This window comes from Sander vitreus, chromosome 21 (assembly GCF_031162955.1).
Source record: "Sander vitreus isolate 19-12246 chromosome 21, sanVit1, whole genome shotgun sequence".
Lineage (NCBI taxonomy): Eukaryota > Metazoa > Chordata > Actinopteri > Perciformes > Percidae > Sander > Sander vitreus.
The window spans coordinates 21,176,368-21,203,834 of record NC_135875.1 but is presented as its reverse complement, the minus strand read 5'-3'; the positions used below and the strand labels follow the sequence as shown (position 1 = coordinate 21,203,834).

At 42.3% G+C, this 27,467-nt stretch overlaps 1 protein-coding gene across 1 annotated transcript in view; it reads right to left on the bottom strand.

Annotated features, from left to right (window-relative positions):
• cacna1g (calcium channel, voltage-dependent, T type, alpha 1G subunit) overlaps window positions 1-27,467 on the bottom strand; it is a 242,460-nt gene that overhangs the window by 133,924 nt on the left and 81,069 nt on the right. The window contains exons 5-8 of the mRNA XM_078279988.1: window positions 20,073-20,367; window positions 18,671-18,763; window positions 17,621-18,524; window positions 16,414-16,802 (exon numbers count right to left, since the gene is read on the bottom strand). Coding sequence (XP_078136114.1) covers window positions 16,414-16,802; window positions 17,621-18,524; window positions 18,671-18,763; window positions 20,073-20,367 — 1,681 coding nt within the window. The remainder of the gene's footprint in view (window positions 1-16,413; window positions 16,803-17,620; window positions 18,525-18,670; window positions 18,764-20,072; window positions 20,368-27,467) is intronic.

The window sequence follows — 27,467 nt, the reverse complement described above, 5'->3', positions numbered from 1 at the left end:
TGGTTGAAGTGTCCTTAACTTTAGCTGACTAAAAGCACAAACTAAGACCATTTCTACGCCCAGCTATCTACCGTGACAGGGGCTGGATTAAATAATTCCCAAATACATATCTTCATTATATTTTTGATAGAATATTACAATAGACCTGACTCCTGGCCAATCATTGTAGAGGGTATAGGCAGCCACTTCTTGTATAACATATATTTTTGTATAGGGTTGAGGTTCAAGAGGATAAATAAAATGATTATGGGTTGAATGACACCCAACTGTAACAGTGTTGGTTTCTTTAAATTCAAAATAGCATCACTGATTACTCATTAACTTACACTTATTTGTTTGACTATTTGTTACATTACTGAAAAGCTAGCGGATGCTGCGCTTGCTTTCAAAATCAATCAATTCAGCTCCGCTGTGATTAGCACGTTAGCATTAACACCCAATATCCTTGTCAGCCTTATGTGCAATAAATCAAAGAGTATATCCATCTCCAACAAGCTCAAATGTGTTATAGCATTGCTCTTCTAAGCTTGGCTGTTAAATGAGATGACAGCAACTAATAATGAGGAGAAATAATAGGGGAATCAGAGTGGAGGAGCTGAAAAGGGATTTGTGGCAGAAATAATATAAGTAAAGTGTATTTCATCACATTACTTGTTGAGCATGTTAGTGGAAGCACTATCATGCAATACATGTGCAATGTTAAATGGACAGTGTACAAAATATGTATCTTTTCTTTATATCTTTCCCCTCCTGCCTTCTTGTTAAAACCACAGCCTGCTTCCTGAAAAACAAGCTTTTCTCCGTTTCATCTCACCTCTTTGTCATCGTCTGTCTCTGGTGTCTGTCACTGGGTTCACAGAGACAGACACAGACGTATCTATTTGTTTGATCCATCTGCTTTAGTGTGTCCATTCATTTGTACAACGACAAGCGCGGCGGCAAATCCTTTATACACGCACACACGCATCGTGCGATTAAAAAATAGTTCAAAGGGTAAACAAATGCTGGGGCACTTGGATGTTTGTGTTCTTTCAGATGAATGCCCGCACACACAGCTATGTAGAAACACACACACACACACACACACACACACACACACACACACACACACACACTCATGTTCAGACTAGTGTAATAGAGAGGCAAAGTCCCTCCCCTTCCGGTGGACAACCATGGGACCTTATTTCGGGAGAAAAATATATTTAGTAGTGAATGAGGAGAGATACATATTTTTTGATTGAATATTTGTTTGAATTTAGCCATGAATTATACATATGACGTTAATCAACTTAAAAGATAATTTTCGCGTGAAGTGAAGAACGTCAGTTAGTCATAAAACCGTTGAAGTTTAAGACCGCCAAAATACGTAATTAGAAGGACTACTCCCCCGAAGGTCCCATGGGCTAGGATGTGTGTTTCGTACTGGAACGTAACGTTACTCGAGCAATGGATCTTGCTCGTTCTTTCGCTTCTCAACTGATAAAAATGCTGGATAAAACACATCAGGAATGATAACGTTAGCTAAGCTAGCTAGCTACACAGCAAGCCGAGAAGCAGGCAAGGTGACGTAAATTGCCGGGATATGTAGTTCACTGAGCGGTTTTACAGGAAACTAACCACTACTACTTACTAGCTACAACAAACATACAACAAACTGTGACTGTTTTCACTTGCAAAATGATCTGTTCAGTTGACAATCATCACATGTGTAATCCATGGCTCAATTCTACGGAAGAGGATTAGGGCCACATGTGGAAAAATGTTTGGGATCAAAGAAGTGATTTGTCTCTCCCCATTCATTGCCATACACAGCCTATTTATATTATAGGTCCCATTGGGGGACACCGGATTGCCTCTCCATACCACAAATGCACAGATGTGTACCCCAAAGTCACACAACTCGCCACTTACACATCCAGGTCACACACATAAACCCACACTGTGTCCTCTACTCCCACAGGCGTTGCCATGTATGCACACAGACTGTATGCACAAAGCCCTGCACAGACTCACACTTACATACACAGCTTTATAATAGATGCGATTGATAAGCCAGAACAAGAAGTACAGTTTTTATGAGGCGAGACTTGGACTGCAGACATCTGGCCTTGAGGTTCAGATCATTATTTTCCCCCCACTGTTTCTGCTCTGCTATTGTTCCAACTTGTATATTAGACATTCCTCAGACATCATGCAAGACTACTGCAAGAGAATGAGACCATAAAAGCCTTTCTCACACGTAGAAACGCACATTGGAACACACAAAAGACATGGAGGTAGAAAAAATACACACAGAACCACACACTCATGCTAGTTAAGGCTCACAGCCATTAGCTTATCAAGCAGGAGAAATTTCTTAATTGATAAATGGCCACTGAGGTGTGCGTACTACCTCCTAGAGGGAGATAAATGTGTGTGTGTAAGTGAGAAAGACGCTCTTGCTTTTCTAATTGTTTCTTTCGATGGCTGTGTCCTGGGTAATGAGGCTGCAGCAGCATTAGGTGGAAAAGTGTGTTAGATGAGGAATAGCGCTAATGTAATGTCATCTAATCAGATGTGATCTAATCCAAACGGGATGCTGCACTCTGCTCCGCCCCAGACTGTCAATGATGCAGCACCATGTCTGGTGTGTGTGTGTGTGTGTGTGTGTGTGTGTGTGTGTGTGTGTGTGTGTGTGTGTGTGTGTGTGTGTGTGTGGTTTTGTGTGTATGTGTGTGTGGTTTTGCGTGCTAGTTTAATCAAGTGGTTTGCTTAGGCGTGCTACAGAAGAGTACATGAAATGGCATGAAATGGAGACTAGTACACTCACCCTTATATATGACTGGTTGTAATTCAATAATAGTGATGATTTGTCTCAGGTGAATGAATGATCAAAAAGGCTGCATCCACTCCGTAACACATTTCACAGAAGAACTACACAGGGATAATAACAATAAGGACTTGACTGTGGTTTTTGGATCTTCCCTAAGCATTTGACATGGTTGACCATATACTGCTACAAAGGTTGCAGAGGCTAGGTGTTTAAGAAACTTTTGCTCCAGGTTAAGAAAACTTGTACACTTGTAAACTTGTAGAAACAAAGCATATAATGTTCTATAGATTTTATAGATATTTACTTTGGAGAAAGCCACTTACACACTACACAGTTCCTGGGAGCAAGAAATGAATTGAACTGGATACCATGTATTGTATATGTTTTATCTATCAAGATCTAGATTTTCTGGTGACAAAAGATGCAAAAGCACTACAGCACTACATATATATATATATATATATATATATATATAATAACATAACATATAATACAGGCCTGATGTTATTTGACATCTCACTGAACCAGGAAATAACTGAATCCATCATTTGATCACTCCATTGATTCTCTCTTTTTGATTTCATGGCCTAAAGGGCTAGAACAGCCTTCCCTCCATAAACTAGGATTAGGAGTTGTTGTTTTGTCGTCAACATTTCACCATTGTACAAATTAGAAAAAGACTTTTCTTAGCCCTGTCTTGGAGGGAGGCCAGTGCCTTCAGATGCCAACTCTGCATTCCTCCGGCAGGTCAGGATAAAAGCTGAATAAATGTTGTCTCTGGTTGGAGCAAGAAGCACAACCAAAGGTTCTTTCCACTGTCGCACTGGGTTTGGCAAGGGCAAAAGCTAATGTGTGTGTGTGTGTGTGTGTGTGTGTGTGTGTGCATCATAAAGCATGAGAATGCATCAAAAGGCCTTGAAACACACTGACTACTGTACGTTCCATAATCTTTGGAAATAAAACAAGCCACAACCTTAAAATATTTAATGTTAGTCCTTACAATAACTGAACCTAATCCTACCTCACACATTTAAATATCAGGCTGCTTTCAATTTGAAGGGGGCCAAAATTCAGGAATAAGAACAGACATTCCCATTCGTAGCAAAATATAATCAAACCATAATGACCTCAAGCGCTGTAACGTGAACACTAAGCGCCGTAGAACGATAAAGTCTGAACCAGTTGCTGGTTGCATTTAGTCGCTACAGAGCTCTGGGGACGCCGGCTACCAGCGGCAGTTGTTTAGCTGTCAATAGGTGACTGTGAGCCGGGTACAGGCACCGCCAGACGATGGTCGTTTCAGGGGCCATGGGAGTGGAGTTTAGCCAGAAAAAGTGAGCGTCATGCCGCGATGACAGTTAAGTTCAGGCACCAAAACGACTAGTTAAGTTTAGGAAAAGGATTGTGGTTAAAACACTCCAGAGGGTTAGGGTTAGACTGAAAGTATTTTGTTTTCGCAGTAAACTCTGCTCTCCGGCTTGAAAGCGCTGTGTTTTATGTTGACACCAAGTTGTGCTATTTCATTTTGAGATTATTTTCAGTGTTTTGGCATGGCTGGCCGAGTGGCACTTTATCCATGGTATTGAAAAGGGGAGTTAATTATTGAATGTTTTGTTTGGTTGTGCATGATCAAAAAACATCCCCTGCTCTGCTTTATTCACAAATCCCACCCTGGTTGTAGCTGTTATAGAATCGTACACACCATCCAGGTCCCTGTGCCTGACAACAGGTTTTCAAGCTTGAAGTAACCCACGTAAAGCTCCTGTTGCACCCCAGCTTTTTGGGTTACCTTCACAAAAGTGGGGTTAGGGTCTTTCAATCCAATACTTTGGTTTATGACCAAATACGTAAAAAAAACGAATCATATTCCCATCAACCTCAGCTGTACTTTGTCCATCCATCTTCGTCCGCTTATCCGGTATTGGGTCGCGGGGGGAGCAGTTCCAGCAGGGGACCCCAAACTTCCCTTTCCCGAGCCACATTAACCAGCTCCGACTGGGGGATCCCGAGGCGTTCCCAGGCCAGGTTGGAGATATAATCTCTCCACATAGTCCTGGGTCTTCCCCGAGGCCTCCTCCCAGCTGGACGTGCCTGGAACACCTCCCTAGGGAGGCGCCCAGGGGGCATCCTTACCAGATGCCCAAACCACCTCAACTGGCTCCTTTCGACACAAAGGAGCTGCGGCTCTACTCCGAGCTCCTCACGGATGACTGAGCTTCTCACCCTATCTCTAAGGGAGACGACAGCTACCCTCCTGAGGAAACCCATTTCGGCCTCTTATACCCTGGATCTCGTTCTTTCGGTCATGACCCAGACTTCATGACAACAGGTGAGGGTAGGAACGAAAACTGTCCGGGAGATTGAGAGCTTTGCCTTCTGGCTCAGCTCTCTTTTCTTCACAACGGTGCGATAAATAGAATGTAATACCACCCCCCCCCAAACCACCGCTGCGCCGATTCTCCGACCAATCTCCCCCGCTCCATTGTCCCCTCTGTCGCGAACAAGACCCCAAGGTATTTGAACTCCTTCACTTGGGGTAAGGACTCATTCCCTACCTGGAGAAGGCACTCCATCGGTTTCTTGCTGAGAACCATGGCCTCAGATTTAGAGGTGCTGATCCTCATCCCAGCCGCTTCACACTCGGCTGCGAACCGATCCAGTGAGCGCTGAAGGTCACGGGCCGATGATGCCATCAGGACCACATCATCTGCAAAGAGCAGCGATGAGATCCCCAGCCCACCGAACTGCAATCATCCATAAATATTACAAACAGAATTGGTGACAAAGCGCAGCTCTGGCTGTACTTTGTGTGTTATGTAAAAGTACATTTGTGTTTATAAGAATGTTAGCACACTAGTTTTAAGGTCGGGCATGCTTAGCTAATTGCATTACTGCAAGGTAGAGTTTAGATTCTCCGCCGCTATCCTCAGGGCAGGCCGGGCCCTTGACCAAGCATTTGTGTTTTTTTAATCATTACTTTATCAGCCTTATTCGGTGTGGAGAAAGCTATGCCTCTCCAGCTCCTCCCATAGCTCTGGGTGTCCTGCACTGACTTGAGTGTGAGGTAAACTGTGCTACATCGTGTCTCCCCCCTCTGCAGCACTGTTGTCAGCCAATGCGTCAGCATGCAGACCGTGCCAAAGGACAGTATTAATTAGGTGATCGAGACAATAAAATCTCCTATATGGTTCCAGAGCTTTGATTATGTTGCTGCCTTGATCTGTTACCAACGCTATATGGCTGAGGGAGCAGCTAGGCTATAGGGTCGAGTTCAGGTTACAGGTTTTTTTTACGTTTCTTCATTCGGATCCATTTGCGATCCATTCCAGTCTGAATAAACAAACAGCACAGTTTAGCCTGCTTCGTCCTTGTTGCATTATTCATTAAGATAATTCTAAACAGATTTCTGTAGTTCAAACAACTCAGAATTGTAGTTGAGAACGTCAGTTATAACGGCCCACGTATTAAAAGAATGTCGGGTTTAAATCGGGCTCGGGCTCATAATTACAGTTAATGTGTCGGGCCGGGCTGGGCTCGAACACAACGTGCACGGGCTCGGGAAAGGTCGGGCTTGATCTTTTGGGCCCGATCTAAGCTCTACTGCAAGGAAACAGAACAATAGTCCATGGTTCTGTTCTTGTTGGGAGTAATAAAGCTTTTTTTTCTTCAAATGGCGTCAGTGTTTCTCGAACAGTGTGTTTTAGCTGCAAGTATTTGCACTTTGGATGTGTGTAACTCGACCCTTAACATCAATCTTAAGCACTTGACCCTAAAACTTGCCCTTTTCAAAGTGAACCTTCCCTTCCTATCCTCATAAAGCGAACTAAGTATTGAATACAAACGTACTGTACAAACACCAACATGTATCACTGTTGAGCAGCAACTTTCTTTTTTTAGGGGAATAGCTTTTAAGGTTAATCAAGTCAAAAGTCGCCTGTGGGAAATGTAGACCAAGTGACCCAAAAGTGACTTTAGATCACTTTATTCTGTAACAGCTACATGTTGAATCAATATTCATGTCAGTGCTAAAAGGCTTCCACTATAACAGCAACAACAATTTCCAAAACAGGAACCATGCATTTTGCCATATCTCCCTTGACACCCCTGTCTTTTCTATGCCTCTTAACTTCTCCTCAAGCTATTTTGGCATCACCGGCGTTCATGGAGGGAGTGAAAAGACTGACAGGAGAGCTTCAGAACAAGGATGTGGGGAAGACAGGGACGGGTGACCATACAGACAGGGAAGTTTCTTATGTAAAGTGAGAAAGAGGTTGACCTTCCCAAGTAAATAGATAGACTTTGGGCTATGTCACATAGTTGGCAGACAGACAACTATTCCATCAGCTCCACCATAAATGGTAACGCTCTTAAACTGCGCAGAGATAAAGCAGGCACCCTCTCCTTACTCGTCCAACCCGTCTGCCTCATCTCTTCCACACATCACCCTCTCTATCCTTTTCCCTCCAAGTCCTTACACTCTGTGGTCTCTGTCCAACACTCTATTTAATCACCTTGTTATCCTTCCATCTCTGTGTCGCGCACACATTTACATTCGCTGCACTTGCCTCTTCTGCTGCCCTCGAAGCGAGAGCATGCCTGTGCCATTTCCCAAGCAGCAGAGTTTGTGTGTACGTATTTGTGTGCGTTTAAGAGATAGGAAGCAGACAGGGGGGCTCTGTTATGTGTCATAGACAGTGAGGGTTCAGGCCCTGTAGCTCCATACACACTGATGGGTTGCAGGGTAACAACATGTCTGTGTTTGAAGGACACGCGTGTGGATGTAGAGTGTCTGTTATGGCCCATCTACTTAAGAGGCCGGTTTATATCTCAGGAGTCAGGTCACAGCAGTGCACACATGTCTGTGAGAGTGAGTTTGTGTTACAGAGTCTCATCCAGTGTGCCAGGCCCAGAGTTAGGAGTCTTGAGCGAAAGAGTCCATATTTAATACTCTGAGAGAAGAATCTCAATGAGCCACGGATAAGTATTAACGGTGCTCTTTGATCCCAATGACAAGCAGATATTCTGTATGATGATTGATGATAAATAAATAATAATAATAATGATAAAACCTTAAAGGGGAACACCAGCTAAGTTAAGAATTCCAGTATGTTATTTTTATGGCCTAGGAAAGTTAGCTACTCTCTCTCAAAGCCAGAAACCAGAGAAGTAAGTCTAAAGTCCGAGGCTGCTCCATAGACAATGAATAGGAGATTGATTTGATTTTGTGGACCCACAGAATGTTTCTTTTCTTTCTTATACCTAAATGAGATTTATTCCATTCTAGCATTCTCAGTTCTGAAACAAAAAATGTACCCATATATTCAGAACATTCCCTCAGTGTGTTCTCAGTTTCATCTGTAACATATTTCCCAATACATTGTCTATGGAGCAGTTCAACACATTGTACTTGATGACATCACAAATTTAGATTTCAGCACTCTAGTTTTTGGATTTGGTGGAGAGTTGTTCATCTTTACAAATATTTTTTTTACCGTCTTAGACTATAGGAATAACATTTACCCCTAACCCTAACCCTAACCCTCTAAGGTTTACCTTAAAGGGTTACTACCGTTTTTTTCAACCTGGACCCTATTTTCCTATGTTTTTCTGTCTAAGGGACTGATGTGAACAACAATCTTTGCCATTTATCCAGTATTAAGCGAGATCGCTGCATTCGGCAGCAGCGAAACAAGCTACAATGTGAGTTAATATGGCAATTGTCCAGCTTGTATTTACGTTCACAAAAGTGCTCATTTTGCCACTGACTGAGTATCTGACAACATTATGGAAAGGATTCCTTCAGAGATAGACCTTTAAAACCTCTTTGAGACCTTTCTGTTTAACCAGAAACAGCTCTGAAGTCGCTAGCGCTAAACCCACCAGACTTTTAAATCACTAAACTATGGGTTTATTTCAACCAAAACTAGAGTTGTGATGTTTGGAAAAGTGGAAAGACGACCCAAAATGGCTTTTCATAGTTTTATTTTGTTTATGTCGATTTTGAATGAAGTGTATTTTACGATGCTAAAATTACTGTTTATTTACATGGAGTCTGGTGGGTTTAGTGAAAGCAATTTCGCGGACGTTTTCATGTATAAAAAAGGGATCTTACAACAGAAAAGGTCGACCTCCTTAGAAATCCTTTCCATAATGTTGTCAGACACTTAGAATATTAACCTGAGCCTGTCAGTGGCAAAACGAACACTTTTGTGGAGGTAAATACAAGCTGGACAATTGCCCTATACTAACTTACAATGTAGCTTGTTTCGCCGCTGCCGACTGTAGCGATCTCGCTTAATACTGGACCAATGTCAAAGATTGTTGTTCCCACCAGTCACTTAGACACAAAAACATAGGAAAATAGGGTCTAGGTTGAAAAAAACGGTAGATACCCTTTAAATAAATTGGCACTTGATACACAATCTACAATACACATTTCTGCCAATGGTTTCTTGTAGCACACATTCAACATCTTCATGTGGTCTCACGGATTAATACACAAAGCATTATAGTGAAAATACTGAAACACCTAAACATATTGTGTGGGTAGCTCCTAGTTAACTTAACAACTCAACTAAACGTAAAGAGCATAGCATTAGAATTCATTTGGGGTCATGTTTCTGTCCACCCAATGTAAGTGTAACATTCACTCTCTTTAGCTACTAAATGCTCTGAAATGTAAATAGTCTACAATGAACCAGGATGATTTTTGCCAAAAATCAACTGTAGTTGAGATTACTGTTTTATGGAAACCATAAACATATTCAAGCACGCACAGCTGCAGAAACTCTTCCTTCGTGACAAATTGACAACTCTTCTGTCAGATACACCCATCCATATTCAGCACAATTCATGATTAATAAGCACATCATGTGTAATTATTGCCAGCAGTGACATTGATTAAGCTTTTAAATATCGCTTGAAGTTTGACTCACTTTGTGTGTGTGTGTTAGTGTACGTTCCCCATCTTTTTCTCGCCATCAATTACTCATCGGGGTGGATGTTTAATCTTGTCAAATTCTCAAGACACAGTCAGAACTCCACAACCTTATTTGCAGCTGAATGATACATAATACCAGATCCATTGTGTGTGTGTGTGTGTGTGTGTGTGTGTGTGTGTGTGTGTGTGTGTGTGTGTCATCCATTTACAGAACAGGAGGGCGGGCTGGAAAACGAGTTAACTTGATCGAAAAGCTGCCATTCAACAGAGCTGAAACACAATTGCTTAAAGGTTAACTATCGTTTTTTTCAACCTATTTTCCGATGTTTTTGTATCTAAGTGATTGATGGGAACAACAATCTTCGAAATTAGTCCAGTATTAATCTGAGCCTGTCAGTGGCAAAACGAGCACTTTTGTGAAGGTAAATAGAAGCCGGACAATTGCCCTATTGACTCACATTGTAGCTTGTATTCAATTCATGTTTAGATATCTAAAGGTGAGGACAGTGAACAGGCAGGTGATGTTGCCATATTGGTGCTACAGCAGCTGCTGGCATGGATACAGGCACCGGTTGCAATTGTGCAAACTATACAGTTAATGTAAAATTATATATGAAATAAAACTCTGCTGCCCTGCTCCTTCTCTCCATATTTGAAAAATATATATATATATATATATATATATATATATATATATATATATATATATATATATATATATATATGTCTTATGTTCTTCTTCAAACAGAAACAAAGATGTGCTGAGCTTCACAGGTGTGAAGCGGGTTTGCAAAACTGGAAATGTGCAGGATTCTGGATGAAAAACATTTCCATTTAGCAAATGTATCTTTTTTTTGTTGCATATAGGCAAATAGGATGAACATTTGTGTGCTAATATGGGATCACCTGATTGTCTTGAATACTTCACACACTGCACAATGTTTGGTACATCATCTAATATTGGATCTCAGCAGATTCCCTGTGGCGTTTCAGTATCAATAAATTTAGGTGTAGAACAGAGACGGTTGAAATCAATGTTTTCTACTTGATTTGTGCAGCAAAGAAGAAACTTAAAAGGGGTTTAGAAAGGATTAAGCCTCCTGAATTGCCAGAAGGCTTTCACTGTTGAGAAAGCAGCTGGAGGAAATGTTGTATTAGCTACTAAGATACGTGTCCACAGGTACGTTTTTGGAAGGGAGGGATCGCCCTGCTTCCCAGGATTCAAGATTGGACGCTTCTGGGCTTGCCACTAGCAGTTTCAGCAATTTCTCTTCAATGACCACTGAGAACCAAAGAAAGCAGGCTACACCCATTGAAAACCGCGATGGCTGCACCTGATTGGACGAATGCTTTTACTCGTGGGCTTTCTCCTCAGGTGGCCCAGAGATGTCGACACGGACCAATGGTGGCTCCTTTTATTTTACGAAAATAGTTCAAATGTGTTTCTGAAAACATTTTAGACCAGAAATAAGCTATGCAGATACTGAATCTGTCCTCTAATTTTAGATAGACAACGGTCAGTTTAAAATATTTCTGGGAGTTTCGAGAGGCGGGTCAAGTTGGACGCCCTTGATTTGCATTAAATAGCCTGGACCTCAACTTTATGCAAATCAGGATCGGGCAACTCGACGCCCCATCTCTCGAAAGTCGCCTCAAAACTACCAAAATGCATTGCCTGGCTACTTACATAGACATGAATGGGAAGCGTGGAAATTATGCTGCCGGTTGACACGTTGATGGCAAACTTGCTGCATATGTTAGCAAGACAATGGAAAAACTTATAAGGACATATATAGTCAACCATATGAAAAGTAATACATTATTTAGTAGTAAACAATATGGCTTCATATCCGGGCGGACAACTTCTCTTCAGTTACTCACAGTTCTTGACAAATGGTCACAAGCTTTGGCTAGAGGACAGACAGTTGACTGTGTATATCTGGACTTTCAAAAGGCCTTTGACACTGTTCCTCATAAAAGACTGCTATCAAAGTTAAAATCCTATTTTTTAGACAACAGAGTTATTTATTGGATACAGGATTTTTTGTACAAACAAAAACAACAGGTGGTAGTGAATGGTGCCGCCTCAGACTGGAAGCCGGTGACATCTGGGGTCCCACAGGGATCAGTCTTGGGCCCTGTTCTCTTTGTAATATATCTACCAGATATGATACAGTCTGATGTTTACCTTTTTGCGGATGATACTAAAATGTTCAGAATAATATCAAGTGACACAGACCGAGCCCATCTTCAAGAAGATCTAAGTAGCATGGGCAAATGGTGTGGCAGGTGGTTATTAAAGATGAATCCAGAAAAGTGTAAACATTTACATATTGGGAAAAAAAATTATAGTGTAGCCAATTATGTAGTTGGGGATATAGTGGTCAATCCACTACAAGAGGAGAGGGACATAGGTGTTGTGGTGGATGGTTCACTTGAATTTCACACACATATTTCTGATACAGTTAAAAATCTATGATTGCAATACTAAAAACTAAAAACTTTTCAAAATGTATGCAAGGATATATTTTTACCTTTGTACAAATCCCTGGTAAGATCTCATCTTGAATATGCAAGCTCCATCTGGTGTCCATATAAATTAAAATATGTAGAAACAATTAAAAGGGTCCAGAGAATAGCTACTAAATTAATTCCAGGAATGAAAAACATGTCTTATGACGATAGATTGAGGAAATTAAGTTTACCGACTCTCATATTTAGGAGATACAGAGGAGATATGATTCAGGTGTATAAGCTTGTACAGGGAATATATGATGTAACAGTTGAGCCTATCTTTCACTTTTGGAACAATAGGTACGAGACACGAGGGAATTCTTTAAAACTTTACCCTAGAACATGCCTGTCTGAAAAGAGAAAGAACTTTTTCACACTCTGTGCGGTAAAATCATGGAATGACCTTCCAGAAGAAGTTGTGCTTTCCCCTTCTATCAACTCCTTTAAGAATAGGCTGGATGCATTTTGCCTGTCAAGAGGTGTAATGTATAATTATAAAGCTTGTCAGTAATTTATGTAATTCATTTATGTAATTTATTTATGAATTGTTAGAAAACTTCAATTATGAAATTAATGTTTTTATAAAATGTTAAAATGTGAATGTGCATATATGTATATGTATGTGTGTATATATATTTGTTTTTTTGGATTGTATATCCTGTACCAGAAATCTTTTCAATAAATTTCAATAAATATGTTCATTACATAAATGTTACACTCTAATATAGACCTTTTCACAGATGTAAACATAAACATTCTAAATGGACTCAAGTTGATTTCCTGTTGCAGTGTATGTGAATGGCATCAACTGACAGGAAGTTAACAAGGGCCTAGCAATGGAATTCCATTGAAAAGGTCTATTACAAATCATAAATATCTCTTCCATCCTTCCCGTATGGCGGCATTAATGCACTTTGGACAGACCACCTTCAACACGTGATCAAGGTTATCCATTCTTTGCTTTGTAAACACGGTTTGAACTGTGCCCCAATAAAAAAAGCTATAAGCTAAAACATAAAATAATGTTGCCTAATACTGAGTTTATCAGCCGGGTGCAGACAAAAGAGGATTTTAAACATGTGTAGCTCTGAACACAGTAGTTAAGTCTCAATCTAATTCCTGAGGTGGCAGTTGCACGGTGTAAACACACTGCAAAACTCCAGCAGAAAACTTGGCTGGAGGATGTATGGGAAATTAAAACCCAGCCTCTTCTCCATGTGGACAGTTACAGAGCCAAACAGAGACTTAGTGATCCTTGTATCTATTGGATGTCGATGGGTTTGCAATCAATGAAGCGTCTCAATAAAGTTTTCAGCAGTCTGTCTGGAGACTGGAGGGATCCATGTTACCCAAACTAGGAAAGAGCACTTCACAGTAAGAGAGGAGAAAAGACTTAAGAGGAGTGAGACAAGAAGTGGAGGACAGATGGTATATGACAAAAGAGTCAAAAGTGAGAAAGAAAGTGAGAATGAGAAAAACAAAATGGAGGAGAAAGAGTAGTGGAAAAAAAGGGAAAAGAAACTTCTTGAGAGACCTTGGGCTTGCCCTCCCAAGTTCAATGCTTACTGGACAGCAAACTTACTCAAAACTGTCTACTGGTTTCAGGCTCCAGAACCAGATTGGTGTGTTGGTGTTGGTGTGAGGCTAAATTCTGAACATCAGTATCTTTCTCTGCACTGCACGGCTTCTTCTCTCCCTGCCACAGTTCACCTCCAGCCCAGTAATAAGTTCTACACTCAAGATTTGGACATAATTCGGAAAAACATTCCATTTGACTTTTGATTGTTAAGCCTCGTTTGTAACCATCACATTTTTCCAGCCGCTGAATTATATTGCATATGTGTCGTGATTTCCCTGGCAGACAACTCATGCAATAGAGTCGTAACACAGACTAGCTACAGCTAGAACAGCTGCTTGTAAACGATGGAGATACTAAGAGCTCATTTCGGTTTCATTGACATTGTTCATACTGCTCAGAGAAATATATTAAAAACAAAAACCTCCATTGCTTCTCTCCTACGCTGTAAAGATTGCCTTAAACTATTAATCTCGTACAATATACAGAATAACGATAGCACTGGTACTTTACTAACATTAGCTTGCATATGTTGGGAACCTGATAGCTGATGTTAGCGATGAAATGGTACCAAAATAACATAAAACTAGTATTACACTGGGGAAGGAACACTCACGGACGAAGTCGTACTTCTTGGAATAATACTGCCACCGTAGGAGTTAAAATGCGCTCGGAATGGGGGGGAGGGCTAGAAAGTAATATTCAGTTGGTTGTCATATACAATTTCACCGCTAGATGGGAGAAATTCTTACACAATGTAACTTTAACTATTTCTGTTTTACAACTACATGTTTAAAAACATGGATGTATAGGTTTAAAATGGTTATGGTGTGTTTGTGCCGAGGATGGCATCTGGACATCTTTATAGGCACTGGGTCAGAGACCGAAAGTAACCCCAAAAAACCTGGCCAGGCTTCAAGCTCCTTCCACACACACACACACACACACACACACACACACACACACACACACACACACACACACAAATTCACAAACAAACACAATACTTGTGTCACCTACTTTACTTGCGTTATTCAACTTTATACAAACTCACACAAGCCAAAAACACTACACAATAGCCTCAAACACGCTTGAAACACACCTTGAACCTGAAACCCTCAGGTTTATAAATCTTCATCTCATCAGAAAAACATATGCATTTTGGAAACGTGAATTCTTGATACAGTATCTGCGCTGATTAAATACATTTAAGAGGAAAATCTCCACGAACAGGACGTAACTGGAAGGGTGATCTGTAGCAAGAAGGCTCAACACAAACTCATCCACTACTTCAACTACCACAGCAACCTCCTCGCCAAGACGTTATGTTTATGTTCTTTCTGCACCGTTTTCCAAATCGCGTTGTGGTGACAAACAAATGGAGGGTTGTCGCGAGGTTAAGTTGCCTCTCTTTCTGAAACGGGCTGGAGTTACCCCTCTCTCTCAGGTTTGATTAACCTCCCTTTCTGAAACAGAAAACCCAGAGTTTCCCTCATCTCAGGGTTAACAAACTCAGAGTTTTCACCAAACCTGCTTTCTGAAACGGACCACAGGTGTACACAGGGTCAAAGTGAAAGAAACCCAGGAGTAAAAAAAACTGCAGATTGAGATCTCATGTGAGATGTTGTGGGGCCTTCCTTACCCATTAAATCACCTCTCTCTCTCTCTCTCTCTCTCTCTCTCTCTCTTTCTCTCTCTCTCTCTCTCTCTCTCTCACTTCCGTTTTCTCTCTCACATGGCTGTAATTACGCTCGTGTAAACAACCGAGGCCAGAAAGGGACATCAGGAATTCCAGTTGGGCCTGTGGGAGCTGCGTAGCTTACACAATTGCACAGAATGACACACGCGTACACAGAGGATCTATTAGTAAAACCAATACCTTCCTACAGTCTTTCATTAGGGTCTCATCGCTGCTACGCACAACCATACCTCGACGGAGCACCATCAAACAGCTGCACAGAGACAGAGCGCGACGCGTCATACCCTCAAAACAACTATCCGCTCTCCATTGACTCCATTGAGGTGTCTCCTCGTCAATTTTGTCAGAAAAATGCCTTAAAGCTGCTGTGTGGTGACATTCACTACCAGCAGGGTAAGTAACCCATGGCATAAGTTTTTATAAGCTGCTGACCTGAAAAACAGCTTTTATGAAGACAAAAGTGGATACAGACGTGAGGAATCGGCAGGGAGAATGAGAAGACTGTGGGATCCTGACACTGAGCTAACGTTATGTCCGCGGCCAGCATTTTGTTACCAAGTCAAATATCCAAATGTCAGTTTTAGGCTAACTTTATGTCAGTCTATGTCAGTTTTCGGGTCAGCAGCTTATAAAAACTGAAGTTATGGGTTCTTTGCATTGTTGGCAGCGCATCCCACAAAAACAGCAGCTTTGTGAACGTTTCTGTTGTTTGCTAGCAGTCGGAAATGAGGAGGAGGAACCTTCACGCAATACAAGTCAATGGAGCTCGGAGAGTTTGTTTCCCCTCCCATGGGGGCGGGACTTAAATGCGCTCTGTCTCTATTTAAACACTCACACACATTCTTAATGAGACACACAGAAAACACACCAACCTGCTCATGGTACTCGATCCCCATGCTCAGAGTGTTGATCAGAATGGCGATCATAATCCCTTGTCCAAAGTACTTGCTGTCCACGATCTTCCTGAACGTGTCGCACACCAGCCTCCAGAAGCGGACCACCTTCGCAAACGTATTGCCCAGCCCTCGCTGCCTCTTTTTGGGCTGCCGGCTGTCTCTCCTGTCCCTGTGGCGTAGGTCCTGGGTAAACTCGTACGCACCCTCACTGTCGGAGTCTCCGGGGGTCTCGTTGCCCTCAGCTTCGTTGGCCAGGGCCTTGGCGCAGTAGGGGCAACTCTCGGGGTCCAGGGTCAAAGCGGCTGTGTCCATGGCACTGCTGGTGGTGCTGAGGTCACGAGCCGACAGCTGGCAGGAGAACTGGGCTGCAGACCGAGTGAGAAAGGTCAGACGGAGAAACTGAGACAAGGAGAAGGCAACTGCGGTTAAATCAGTGCGATTGTGATGAATTACATAAATGACATGTTTTAGACAAATTGTCAAATCCAATTGAAAGAGATCTGTTGTAACAACTACATTTTTGGACAGTCTGGTGTGTCTCACAGGGAGTGCGTTTTGGTGGTGATGGGCAGTTCGAGCTATGAATAATGCCTCGTCTCGACAGGCTGTGCTGCGGCCTGTCTGGCTGGCTGCCAGCGTTTCCACCATCTGTACAACCTGAATAGACCTGCTCTGACTTTTGCTGAGCCCGCTGCCTTTTAGAACTTGGCCGGGTCCAGACGGAGCTGGCTGCGAGCTTGGACATGAGGGATTAACATTTATTGACTGTAATTAGCACTCACTTGTGTCTCTCACGGAAAAAAAACCCCACAACTCTGGACAGCGTTTTGGTTTGAGGCTTAATCACGACAAATCAATACCGTACTCCACCAAATGGATGATTGCAGAAAAAGGAACACTTCCAGTGGCGTGTCACTTGATTTCCTTCGAACTTTGATATGGAAATTAAGCACCATTTCTGACTGAATGAGATACTCTTGTTATTTTCAAACCCCATTTTGCCTCCCAGTTTTTCTCTTAATGGGAACACTCCGCGGAGCAAACTATCCACCCTAGCACAAAAGGAATGCAGCTAATGGAGAAAATCAAACACTTTCCAAGTTTTTGATTGCATTTATGATCATGATTTTCAATGCAATGTGTCTGTGACCACATCCCTGTGAGTTTGTTGTGATTTGTCTACCTGTGGGAGTGTGTGTGTCCACCAGGCTTGATGGCCGTCTCTCCAGGGGCACGGGCGGGATGTTCAGGTTGAAGCCGATGTTGGTCAGAGTGCTGGCAGCAACACTCCCTCGTCTGGACTCTGCCAGGGCTCGCGCCTGCAGAGTGGGGTAGTTCTTAGGCCCTGGAGCCGCAAAAGGTACAGAGTTCCTCTTCATGGCCCTGGACGTGGGAGCCGGGACATGGGAGAAAGGGTCCGCGGTCGGCCCCGGGTTTGTGGGTGAGGGGGTACAGTGAAGAGTTTCTGTGTGGAATTCACCGCAAACTGATGAGAAATCGGCAGCTCCCCCAGCAGGATTGGACAACGTTGCCAGGTTTGTATCAGAGGTGGCTGCCGGCACTGAAAGTGGCGGGGCCAAAGCAAGATGCCCGGCGCCGGTGGTTGCTCCAAGGGCCCCTCTGTTAATGTTATGAGCACCAACCTCCACATCCCTACCCTCCAGACACCTGACGCCCCCTCCTCCCCTCAAGCTGCCATTACCCAAGTGGTAGTGGTGGTGGTGGTGGTGGTGGTGTGCCATGTGATGAACCGACACAGATCCCTGCCTGGAGGGCTTCCTCCTCCTTCTCTGGCTGCGTTGGGGCTCCGTTGCAGGGGGCGAGGCAGCGATATTAAGCCCAGCGCGGCGAGCCAGGAACCTGCAGATATGGGCCACTTGTCTGGCCCCCTTGCGGACTATGTGAACCAGGTACTTGAGCAGCTCGTCGTAGCAGGAGCCCGGCTCGGAGAGGGAGGCCAGGGTGCTAGCGTTGGACATGAAGCGCACCCTTTGCTCCTTCATCAGCTGACTCTCCCTCTGCTTGGTCTCGGAGAACTGAGTGGCAATGACCACCAGGCACAGGTTGATCATGAAGAATGAGCCAATCTAAGGACAAGGAGAGGTAGAGGGCATTATTATTATTCACACACTCGCAACGGATGCTCGCACAAGCGTCCCCGCTGACCCACTCTGTCAATTATCAGCAGGCACGTACGCACACAGCACCGGAGGCGCCATGAAGTCGCACTTACAATGATGAGTAGGATGAAGTAGATGAAGTTGTAGAAGGAGTGAGCGTCCATCACAAAGTACATGATGTCCACCCAGCCCTCCAGAGTGATCACCTAAAGAAGAACACACACAAAGGAGAGGATAAGAGAGAGACAAAGAAAAGAAACTTTCATTTATTTACATAGCACCTTTCACGCAAGCATGCAGCTTGTGAAGGACAGGCGTGTCAGATGTTTGTTGGTTGACCATACAGACGTTATCTGTTGATTGTTGGAGCAGACGATGCAAGAAAAAAATTCTGTGTGAACAGACAATAAAGTTTTATCTTATATATATATATATATATATGTGTAATATTTTTAGGGATGCAGACAGACCAGACAGTGCCTCTCCCGGGCTGTCAGCTGTTCTCTCGGCAAATGAGCAGAGCGACCGAACGGCTGGCTGCTGCTCGTTAGCTAACGTTAGCTTTCTAATTTCACAAATACACTGGTTAGCGAAAATTGTCACTCATCTGGCGTTAGCGATGTGCTTTCCTACGATGTGAAAAGAGCGTGTGAATTCAACATTAAGTTGTTACATTTAACTATTTTAGAGGCTGTGGATGTTGTTTACTTCATTACAGTGGTGTAGTCTACGTGATACGCAGGTATACGCAGTATACCCACTAAGAAATCTCCAGGATTTCCATACACCCACTTAAAAATGTGCAATGGCAAGTAACAACATATTTTCCATTATAAATTTGATATATTTTGAAATGTCATCTGTGTTTTTCTTCTTCACATAGGCTTAATAAAAGGTATTTCCACCGGGTTTCGGCCGAACCCCAAAAATCGGGATTTGGTGCATCGCTAAATATTTTAAAAAGAAAACAGTCATCAGCCCACTCACAAAAGACGAAACCAAAATAGAAATGATTGGAACTAAAGAAGAGCATATTTCACAGTCCAGTTCCAAATACCAAGACTCAGCAGAAGACTAATCTCCAACATTTCTCTTGTGTGTTTTACCCTGCGCAGGCAAACTGGAGAAGCGGTCAGGCCTTTGGGGGAACGCATCTCCAATCTGGTTTTTATCCTTCAAAATGATCCCCCTCAGCTAGACAGGGAGGAATGAACTCTCCAACAAAAGGCTTTACAGATGATGTGGAGATAGCAAGCAAATGGTGTGGAAAAATTAAGCCGCAGTCTGGTGGTGTGGCTGTGGCGACCTGCTAATCCCATAAACCCTATTTCTCTGATACACCAGCTGCAATTAGTCCCCCCCCCCCTTCGTCTCCATCTTGTATTACAGGCTTGCACGTCAGCCAGACCCTACTGTATGTGCCTCATTGCAAAAATCTTATCTCTCACAAACAGATTTCTTTTTTTATGGTCCAGCTGTTCCTCCACACCTCACAGGTGTGGATAGCTGTTTTACCTGAAAGATGGCAATCCAGGCGTAGCAGATGTTGTCGAAGTTGATGGCTCCCTTGAAGGGGTTGACCAGACCAGCAGAGCAATTGTTGTAGTACTGGTTCCAGTTGATGCAGGTGTTGTTGTCAGTGCTGTTGTAATAATCCAAGCCCAGGGTGCACTGCAGGCCTCCTTCCTTGTACACCTTGGGCACCGAGCCGCAGTCCCTCATGCCGTTCTCTCGAGGCTTGGAGCAGATGAAGGGGCTCTCATCGTCGTTTTCAGTGTGGTAGTATTTCTCGAGCTCCACAGAGAGAGGGCTTTTGGCAAGAAAAAGAGAGGATATTGCAGGTTAGCCTACGCTGGTGTAGAGAGTGGATACATATAGTGAGAGATGTGCCAAACGTTTCAATTCAAACATTAGAAATGGAAGTAGATTGGTCTTTTCAAGTATTACTAGCATATGTGATAAATAATGTGCTCTCTGGTTACAAAAATGACCCGCTATGACCCTACAGGAAGTGAATTAGACACATCCCTTAAAGCGAGACTATGGCTGTGTCCACTCATTCACTACTCCCTACTAACTATATCGGGGAGTTCCATGCTGATCGGCAAAATGAAAAAAAAAATACTATTGGACACTACACAGGTCATTTTCTCTGCGCCAATGGTTACGTCTTTGCTGTTGCACAAATTAAACATCCCCTACTGTTGCTATGACAGCAAGTGGAAGCTGAGTTTGCCTCTAATATAACGTTAATCCATCAATGGTTCGCTTATAATAGATTCACGGTACCCTACTCTCCCAAAACAACAATCCAGCAAGAGCCAGCTAACACATATTTAGATATTTTAAACCCCCTTACGTACAAAAGGATTAATTTGCAAGCTGTATTAATGTTAATTAATTTGCGTCTCTTTGGTATAGTTTTAATATTGTAGGGAGCATTCATATTCACTAGATATTACAGTGTATTGTGGGAAGCAATAAGTGCCCTAAAATGTATTCCACAAATTTGAATTACAAGTCGGACACTATAAAAAAAACGGCTGACCCTAAAACGTGTCTATTTTTGTGTCATTTTTTGCGGAACAGTGGCCACTGCAGCCACAAGTGGCAATTACAAGTTACTGGTACAGTACATTGAAATCAGTGTGAGTGAGTGGAATGGGACCATCATACCAGTGGGTTTGCTACTGTCTATTGGTTAACTGTTAAATGTGACGGTGGTTGGACGACTGAGCGGGCCATGGCATTCATTTAGATACTGACTATCAAGCCAGTGGGGCCATCCACTGTCATTTAACCTGAGCAGATACAATGTAGATAAAAAGCCGGGTCAAGCCTGATAAATATCTGCTCTTTGCTTGGCTGAGAGTAAGAGTTAAAGGCAGTTTAAAGGTAAGTTAGGTCAGGGCTAGAGAATGGTGTCATCTGTCATGGGGCCCAGTAGATTAATGAAAGCACTGAACCTGAAGCCTGATACCCACTGCAGGGACTAATGATAGGTCAAAACATCATTTAACGTGAATGACATCATGAACACTGGGCTGCCATAGGAACACACACCCATCTTTTGGCACATTTTACTGTTCCTTGATAACAAGTTACCCCCCTGACAGTCGCACTATTACAGATGTAGATATCTTTAGATCCAAACTCAAAGCCAATTAGAATGGCTTTTAATACATAGTAGTGGTGTGACAAATTCCCTTTCCTCCTCCTGTTTCTATGTAACCTTTTCTGATTTTACTGTTTTCTATGTTTTTATTCTTTTTATTGTATGTTATGCTGTTTTATTCATGGTTCTTGATGTAAAGCACTTTGGATACCTGCTGGTTGCTGTAAAGTGCTATATAAATAACTACTAAAATAAAGTGAAAAATGAACCCTCGGATCTGGTGCTTACAACAAACTGAGACATACTGAAAAAAACGTTTGTATAAAATAATAAAAAATATCTTAAATACCATCAATAACAATAATGCCAGAGCATTCTTGTACATTTCACAAAGCAAATGTGGAAACAGGAGGAGCTACAAAACATCTTGGCACAAGAATTGGGAAGCATTAAAAGTTAAATGACATTGTTAAGCATTTACCAGGGTTTTCCCAGACATTTTTTTAAAATACGAGACAATGGCATGTCTCTCCTCAGGGAACCATCTTTGCCCTTCTCCCATCACCGTTCAAATGTAACCTGCTTTTGTTGCATTTTGGCATTCCCTAGATGGAATTTTTAAGTGGCTCAACCTTGAAGCCCTAAAGTCTACAGGTTTTAAATCAGGCCCGACGCCAGGGTAAAATGACTAAGGGGGCAGGTAAATATTGTGCGGTGGCGATTTTTTTTTCTCATATAGGTTAAAAAGTAACTAATTTACCCAGGCTTTACCCAATGCCGCAACACGTTCAGTACTCGCAAATATGGCATTTCTTGAAGCAGTTGTACATTTTGTATCTCTTTTTTTAAATAATAAGTACGACTTGACAAAGTCAGTTATGAGCTTTTAGGCTCTTTCATTACAGATTTAACAAACACACACACACACACACACACACACACACACACACACACACACACAAACACACACACACACACACACACACAGACACGCGGCTGTGAGTGTGCTCTCCCAGCGTGTGAACCTAGTTGTAGACACTATTTATAACTAGTTTAGCTAGCGTCACAGCATCCACGTTCAGACACCACACGCTGCTATTGGCCATATTCAGACACTTCCGAACTGACGCACTTTCCGGTCTTTTCGCGGTACTTTACGTTTCCGATCATCACCAAAAATGTTAGCAGAATTGATCTATACCCACCTAACAATCTACACTACCGGTCAAAAGTTTGGGGTCACTTAGAAATGTCCATTCCACTCCATTACAGACAGAATACCAGCTGAGATCAGTTGCATTGTTTTTTTTAATCAGGGCAGCAGTTTTCAGATTACATTATGTGTTTACATAATTTCAAAAGGGTCCAGACTATTGTAGAAAGAAGAGGCTGATTTTTAATGCAATAGCTACATTGCCCATTATCAGCAACCATTCATCCAACGTTCCAAAGGCACATTCTGTTTACTAATCTGATATCATTTTAAAAGGCTAACTGAGAAAACATTGAGAACCCTTTTGCAATTATGTAAGGACATAATATAATCTGAAAACTGCTGCCCTGATTAAAAAAAGCAATGCAACTGATCTCTGGTATTCTGTCTGTAATGGAGTGGAATGGAAATGTCCAAGTGACCCCAAACTTTTGACCGGTAGTGTACGTATGAATTTTCATATATGCACGTGGACATTTACATGTCTAATTAGTATATGAAAGTGACTTTGATGAGGGAAAGTAGTAAGAACATTTGGGCGAGGCTCGGGCAACAATCTTTCCTCTCTAAAAGGTTTTTACTGTAGGCTACTGGAAATTAACCAGAGTTAGTGAAGCATGTCATTTTATTGTGAAGGACGGAAGTACGACAGCATTGATGGGACTTAATACTCCCGAAAAAAAAGCAGCGCCCATTGTTTACAGCGAGGAGATATGGCTGTCCGGTTATGGCCAAGGGTAGCACATGGCTAATTCACCGGTGACAGCGCACTTTAGCCGGCTCTTGTAAAGTAAAATCTAAAGTAAACACTTAAAACGATATACCGTTGGAAAGGTAAGAAGTTACACTTTAGTTTTACACCATAACATTAACTAAACACATTAATAGATCATTTATATTCGTATTTGAGCAGATATTTTGATGGAACGTTAGCCAAAAAGTGTCCGAACGTGGACACAGTGACGCTAGTGCAGTAAGCTAACGTTAGAAACGGCTAACGTTACACGAGTTCCGTCTAACTAGGATGTCTATCACTAGATTGTAACTGTTAAGCACCTGTCCCGTCAGCATCTGAGGGCTGCTGCGCTGCGATGATACGGGTAGATGGGCGCTCCTCGTCATCAGATGAAGATTTCTCATCAGATGAAAATGACGAGTCACTGATCTCTCCCCGATCGGATTCTCCATCACTCATGTCCAAATCTAGCTTTGTCCACTTCTGATAATGCAGACGCCTTGTCAAAAGACGTAAACAATACGTGTTGCTAGGCTTCACTACCGGGTGCGTTTTAAATCCATGCAAATCCTGCAGCAGCTGATTTCTCTGATTAACAGTCCTTCCAACAGAGCGGAGGAACTAATCAGCGTAGCCAGCTGTAATTGTGTTGACAGACCTGGGGCTAAATGGCTGGGGAGACCCCTGTGTGCATTGTGTGAGACGAGCACACACGTTTGTTTGCCTGCCTGCTTTACCACCTCTTGGCATATCTGTTATAGACAGAGCACTTGCCATAACTGGTGTGTGTGTCCGGTGATTGTGTGATATCTGGCCTGTCTGTCAACACCAACGCATTCTCATGAATGGGTTCGTATGATATCGTCCAATAACGTATGCACAACAATTTGTATGATATCCTACGAAATGAGGTGACTGTCGGCTGGTCACCTGACACCGGCTACAGAGCTCTGTGAGCTGTCAGCCCTTTCAGTTGGTAGTTGAGTTTAGCCGCAAAAAGGTGACTGTGAGCACAGAGCACCATGACCAGTCGGTCATTTCAGAGGCCGCTGCTAGAGAAAAAGGGAGCATCATTCGGCGACAACAGTTAAAGGGTAACTACCGTTTTTTTCAACCTAGAGCCTATTTTCCTATGTTTTTCTGTCTAAGTGACCAACAATCTTTGAAATGGGTCCAGTATTAAGCGAGATCACTGCAGTCGGCAGCTGCGAAACAAGCTACAATGTAAGTTAATAGGCCAATTGTCCAGCTTGTATTTACCTCCACAAAAGTGCTCGTCACTGACAGGCTCAGGTTAATATTCTAAGTGTCTGACAACATTATGGAAAGGATTTCTAAGAAGGTCGACCTTTCTGTTGAAGAGTAAGATCCTTTTTTAAACATAAAACCATCCGTGAAATCGTGTTCGCTAAACCCACCAGACTCCATGTAAATAAACAGTAATTTTAGCATCGCAAAATACACTTCATTCAAAGTCGACAGAAACAAAATAAAACTACGAAAAGCCGTTTTTGGTCATCTTTCCACTTTTCCAACCATCACAACTCGATTTACATGTGAAAATATGTTGGCTCTATACACGTTAAAAGTATTCCTTTTTTAAATGGAGTCTGGTAGGTTTAGCGCTAGCGACTTGGTGGAAGAAGTATTCAGATCTTTTACTTAAAGTGCTCATATTATGCTCATTTTCAGGTTCATAATTGTATTTAGAGGTTGTACCAGAATTGGTTTATGTGGTTTAATTTAAAAAAAAAAAAAAAACACTATATTTTGGTTGCACATTGCTGCAGCTCCTCTTTTCACCCTGTGTGTTGAGCTCTCTGTTTTAGCTACCGAGTGAGACATCACACTTCTGTTCCATCTTTGTTGGGAGTCGCAAGTACTAATACCAAAGTGTAAAAATACTCTATTACAAGAAAAAGTCCTGCAGTGAAAACGTTACGTAAGTAAAAGTATGTACAGTATCATCAGGAAAATGTATTTAAAGTATTACAAGTAAAAGTACTCAATGCAGAAATATCCTCACATTTTAGAAACTGGAAACTTTCCAAACTGTTCTGTGTTTAATCAGCTAATCATTTCCACTTTACTTGTAAGCCCTTATATTGTTGGGTAGTTTAATTTAATAAAACACAACAATAATAAAACACCGTATGTTACAACCTACATGTGTTTTGTGTGCAAAAATCTTAAATTGTAAAGTAACAAGTAACTAAAGCTGTCAGATGAATGTAGTGGAGTAAAAAGTACATTTCTCTCTGAAATGTAGAGAAGTAGAAAGTGGCATGAAAAGAAATGTGTATTTAAGCACAGTACTTGAGTAAATGCACTTAATTACATTCCATTGCTGGTATTTATACATACTTAAAAGCTGTTTCACACTTTGAGATGATCTACAAGAACACTTATTGGTCTGATGAGCTCAGTATGACACACATTTGGTTTATCGCACCCCAAAATGACACATGGGATGTGGTTCCTACCGGGTGCTCTCACATATTCTTGATCCGCATAATAAAGAGTCACTGTCAACCCATTTAACAGCTGTTACTTTGCTAAAGCACTGAAATATGCATCAGCGATGCGAAGAAGGTGTTGAAACAGATATCTTTATGACTTTGGACGGACCTCTCAGATACAAGAAGATCAATGGATGATGATGGCAAAAAAAATATGCCAGCTCATCGCCAGCCATTACGCATGAATTTAAATTACAGCTGTGAGATCTCATAAATCCTGTAGAGAGAAATGGAGCCAGGTTGACACAGGAAACATCAATAAGTCATGTGTGTGCCCCATGTTTCCATATACCATGGGGTCTTTCTCATTATTCCAGGGCTCGTCGCTCTCCCATTCATCATTATGATGAGACTCTATAATCGCTAACCTCATTGACTGTCTTGCATGACCCAGTTTAGTGTGCCGGGTCAAGGTTTACGCCATATGTTTTGCCTTGGCCTCATGCAGACCTATGCACTATGGACCTTTTTCACAGCAGACATGTTGACTTGTCATAGTAGGAAAAGCACAGCTGAAATGTATAACCTTAACGATGGCTCAGTTCCATCAAGTGTCCCAGTGAGCTATCTCAGTGAGTCAGCATGCACAACACCAGGGCCTCTCCTAAGTGGAATGCAGCCACCATTAATGCTTTTGAATACACCTATGCTTTTCCTACTATGACATGTCAACATGTCTGCCGTGAAAAAGGTCTTATACTGTTGTAAGTGTTAGCATGCGGCTAGCAGACTTTTATGCTAATGTTGCTGATCCCTGCCATCACACAAATGGTGAGGCTTTTGTCTCAGGCTATGTTTAGACGGATTCAGATCTGAAGAGAAAACGCAAAAGCGGCGTGGCGCTCTCACCTTTTATTCTGCGTTTAGACGAGCGTTATGGGGGGGAAAATCGGTATATGGTGCCGCAAAAGTGTGTGAAATGCGATCCACCAAGTCTGCGCCGCCTGCGTAGAACCTTCCTTCTACTTGTCTCCCTCTCCTCCTCCTCTCTCCCTCTCCTCTCCCTTGTAGCGCGAAGCGAACAACAAAAGCTGACAATTTTGTCTGGACAGAGGCGGTGGAGTTATTGCTCCAAACAATGCACACACACACACACACATCCGTCATTGACATAATGCATTCCCTAGCCCCTTACCCTAACCTTAACCATCACAACTAAATGTCTAACCTTAACCTAATTCTAACCCTAATCCTAAAACCAAGTCTTAACCCTCAAACAGCCCTTTAAATTTGTGTACCACAAGTATACTGAAGTCCCGGTTTTCGGACCCCACGAATATAGTTAAACAAGAACACACACACACACACACACACACACACACACATA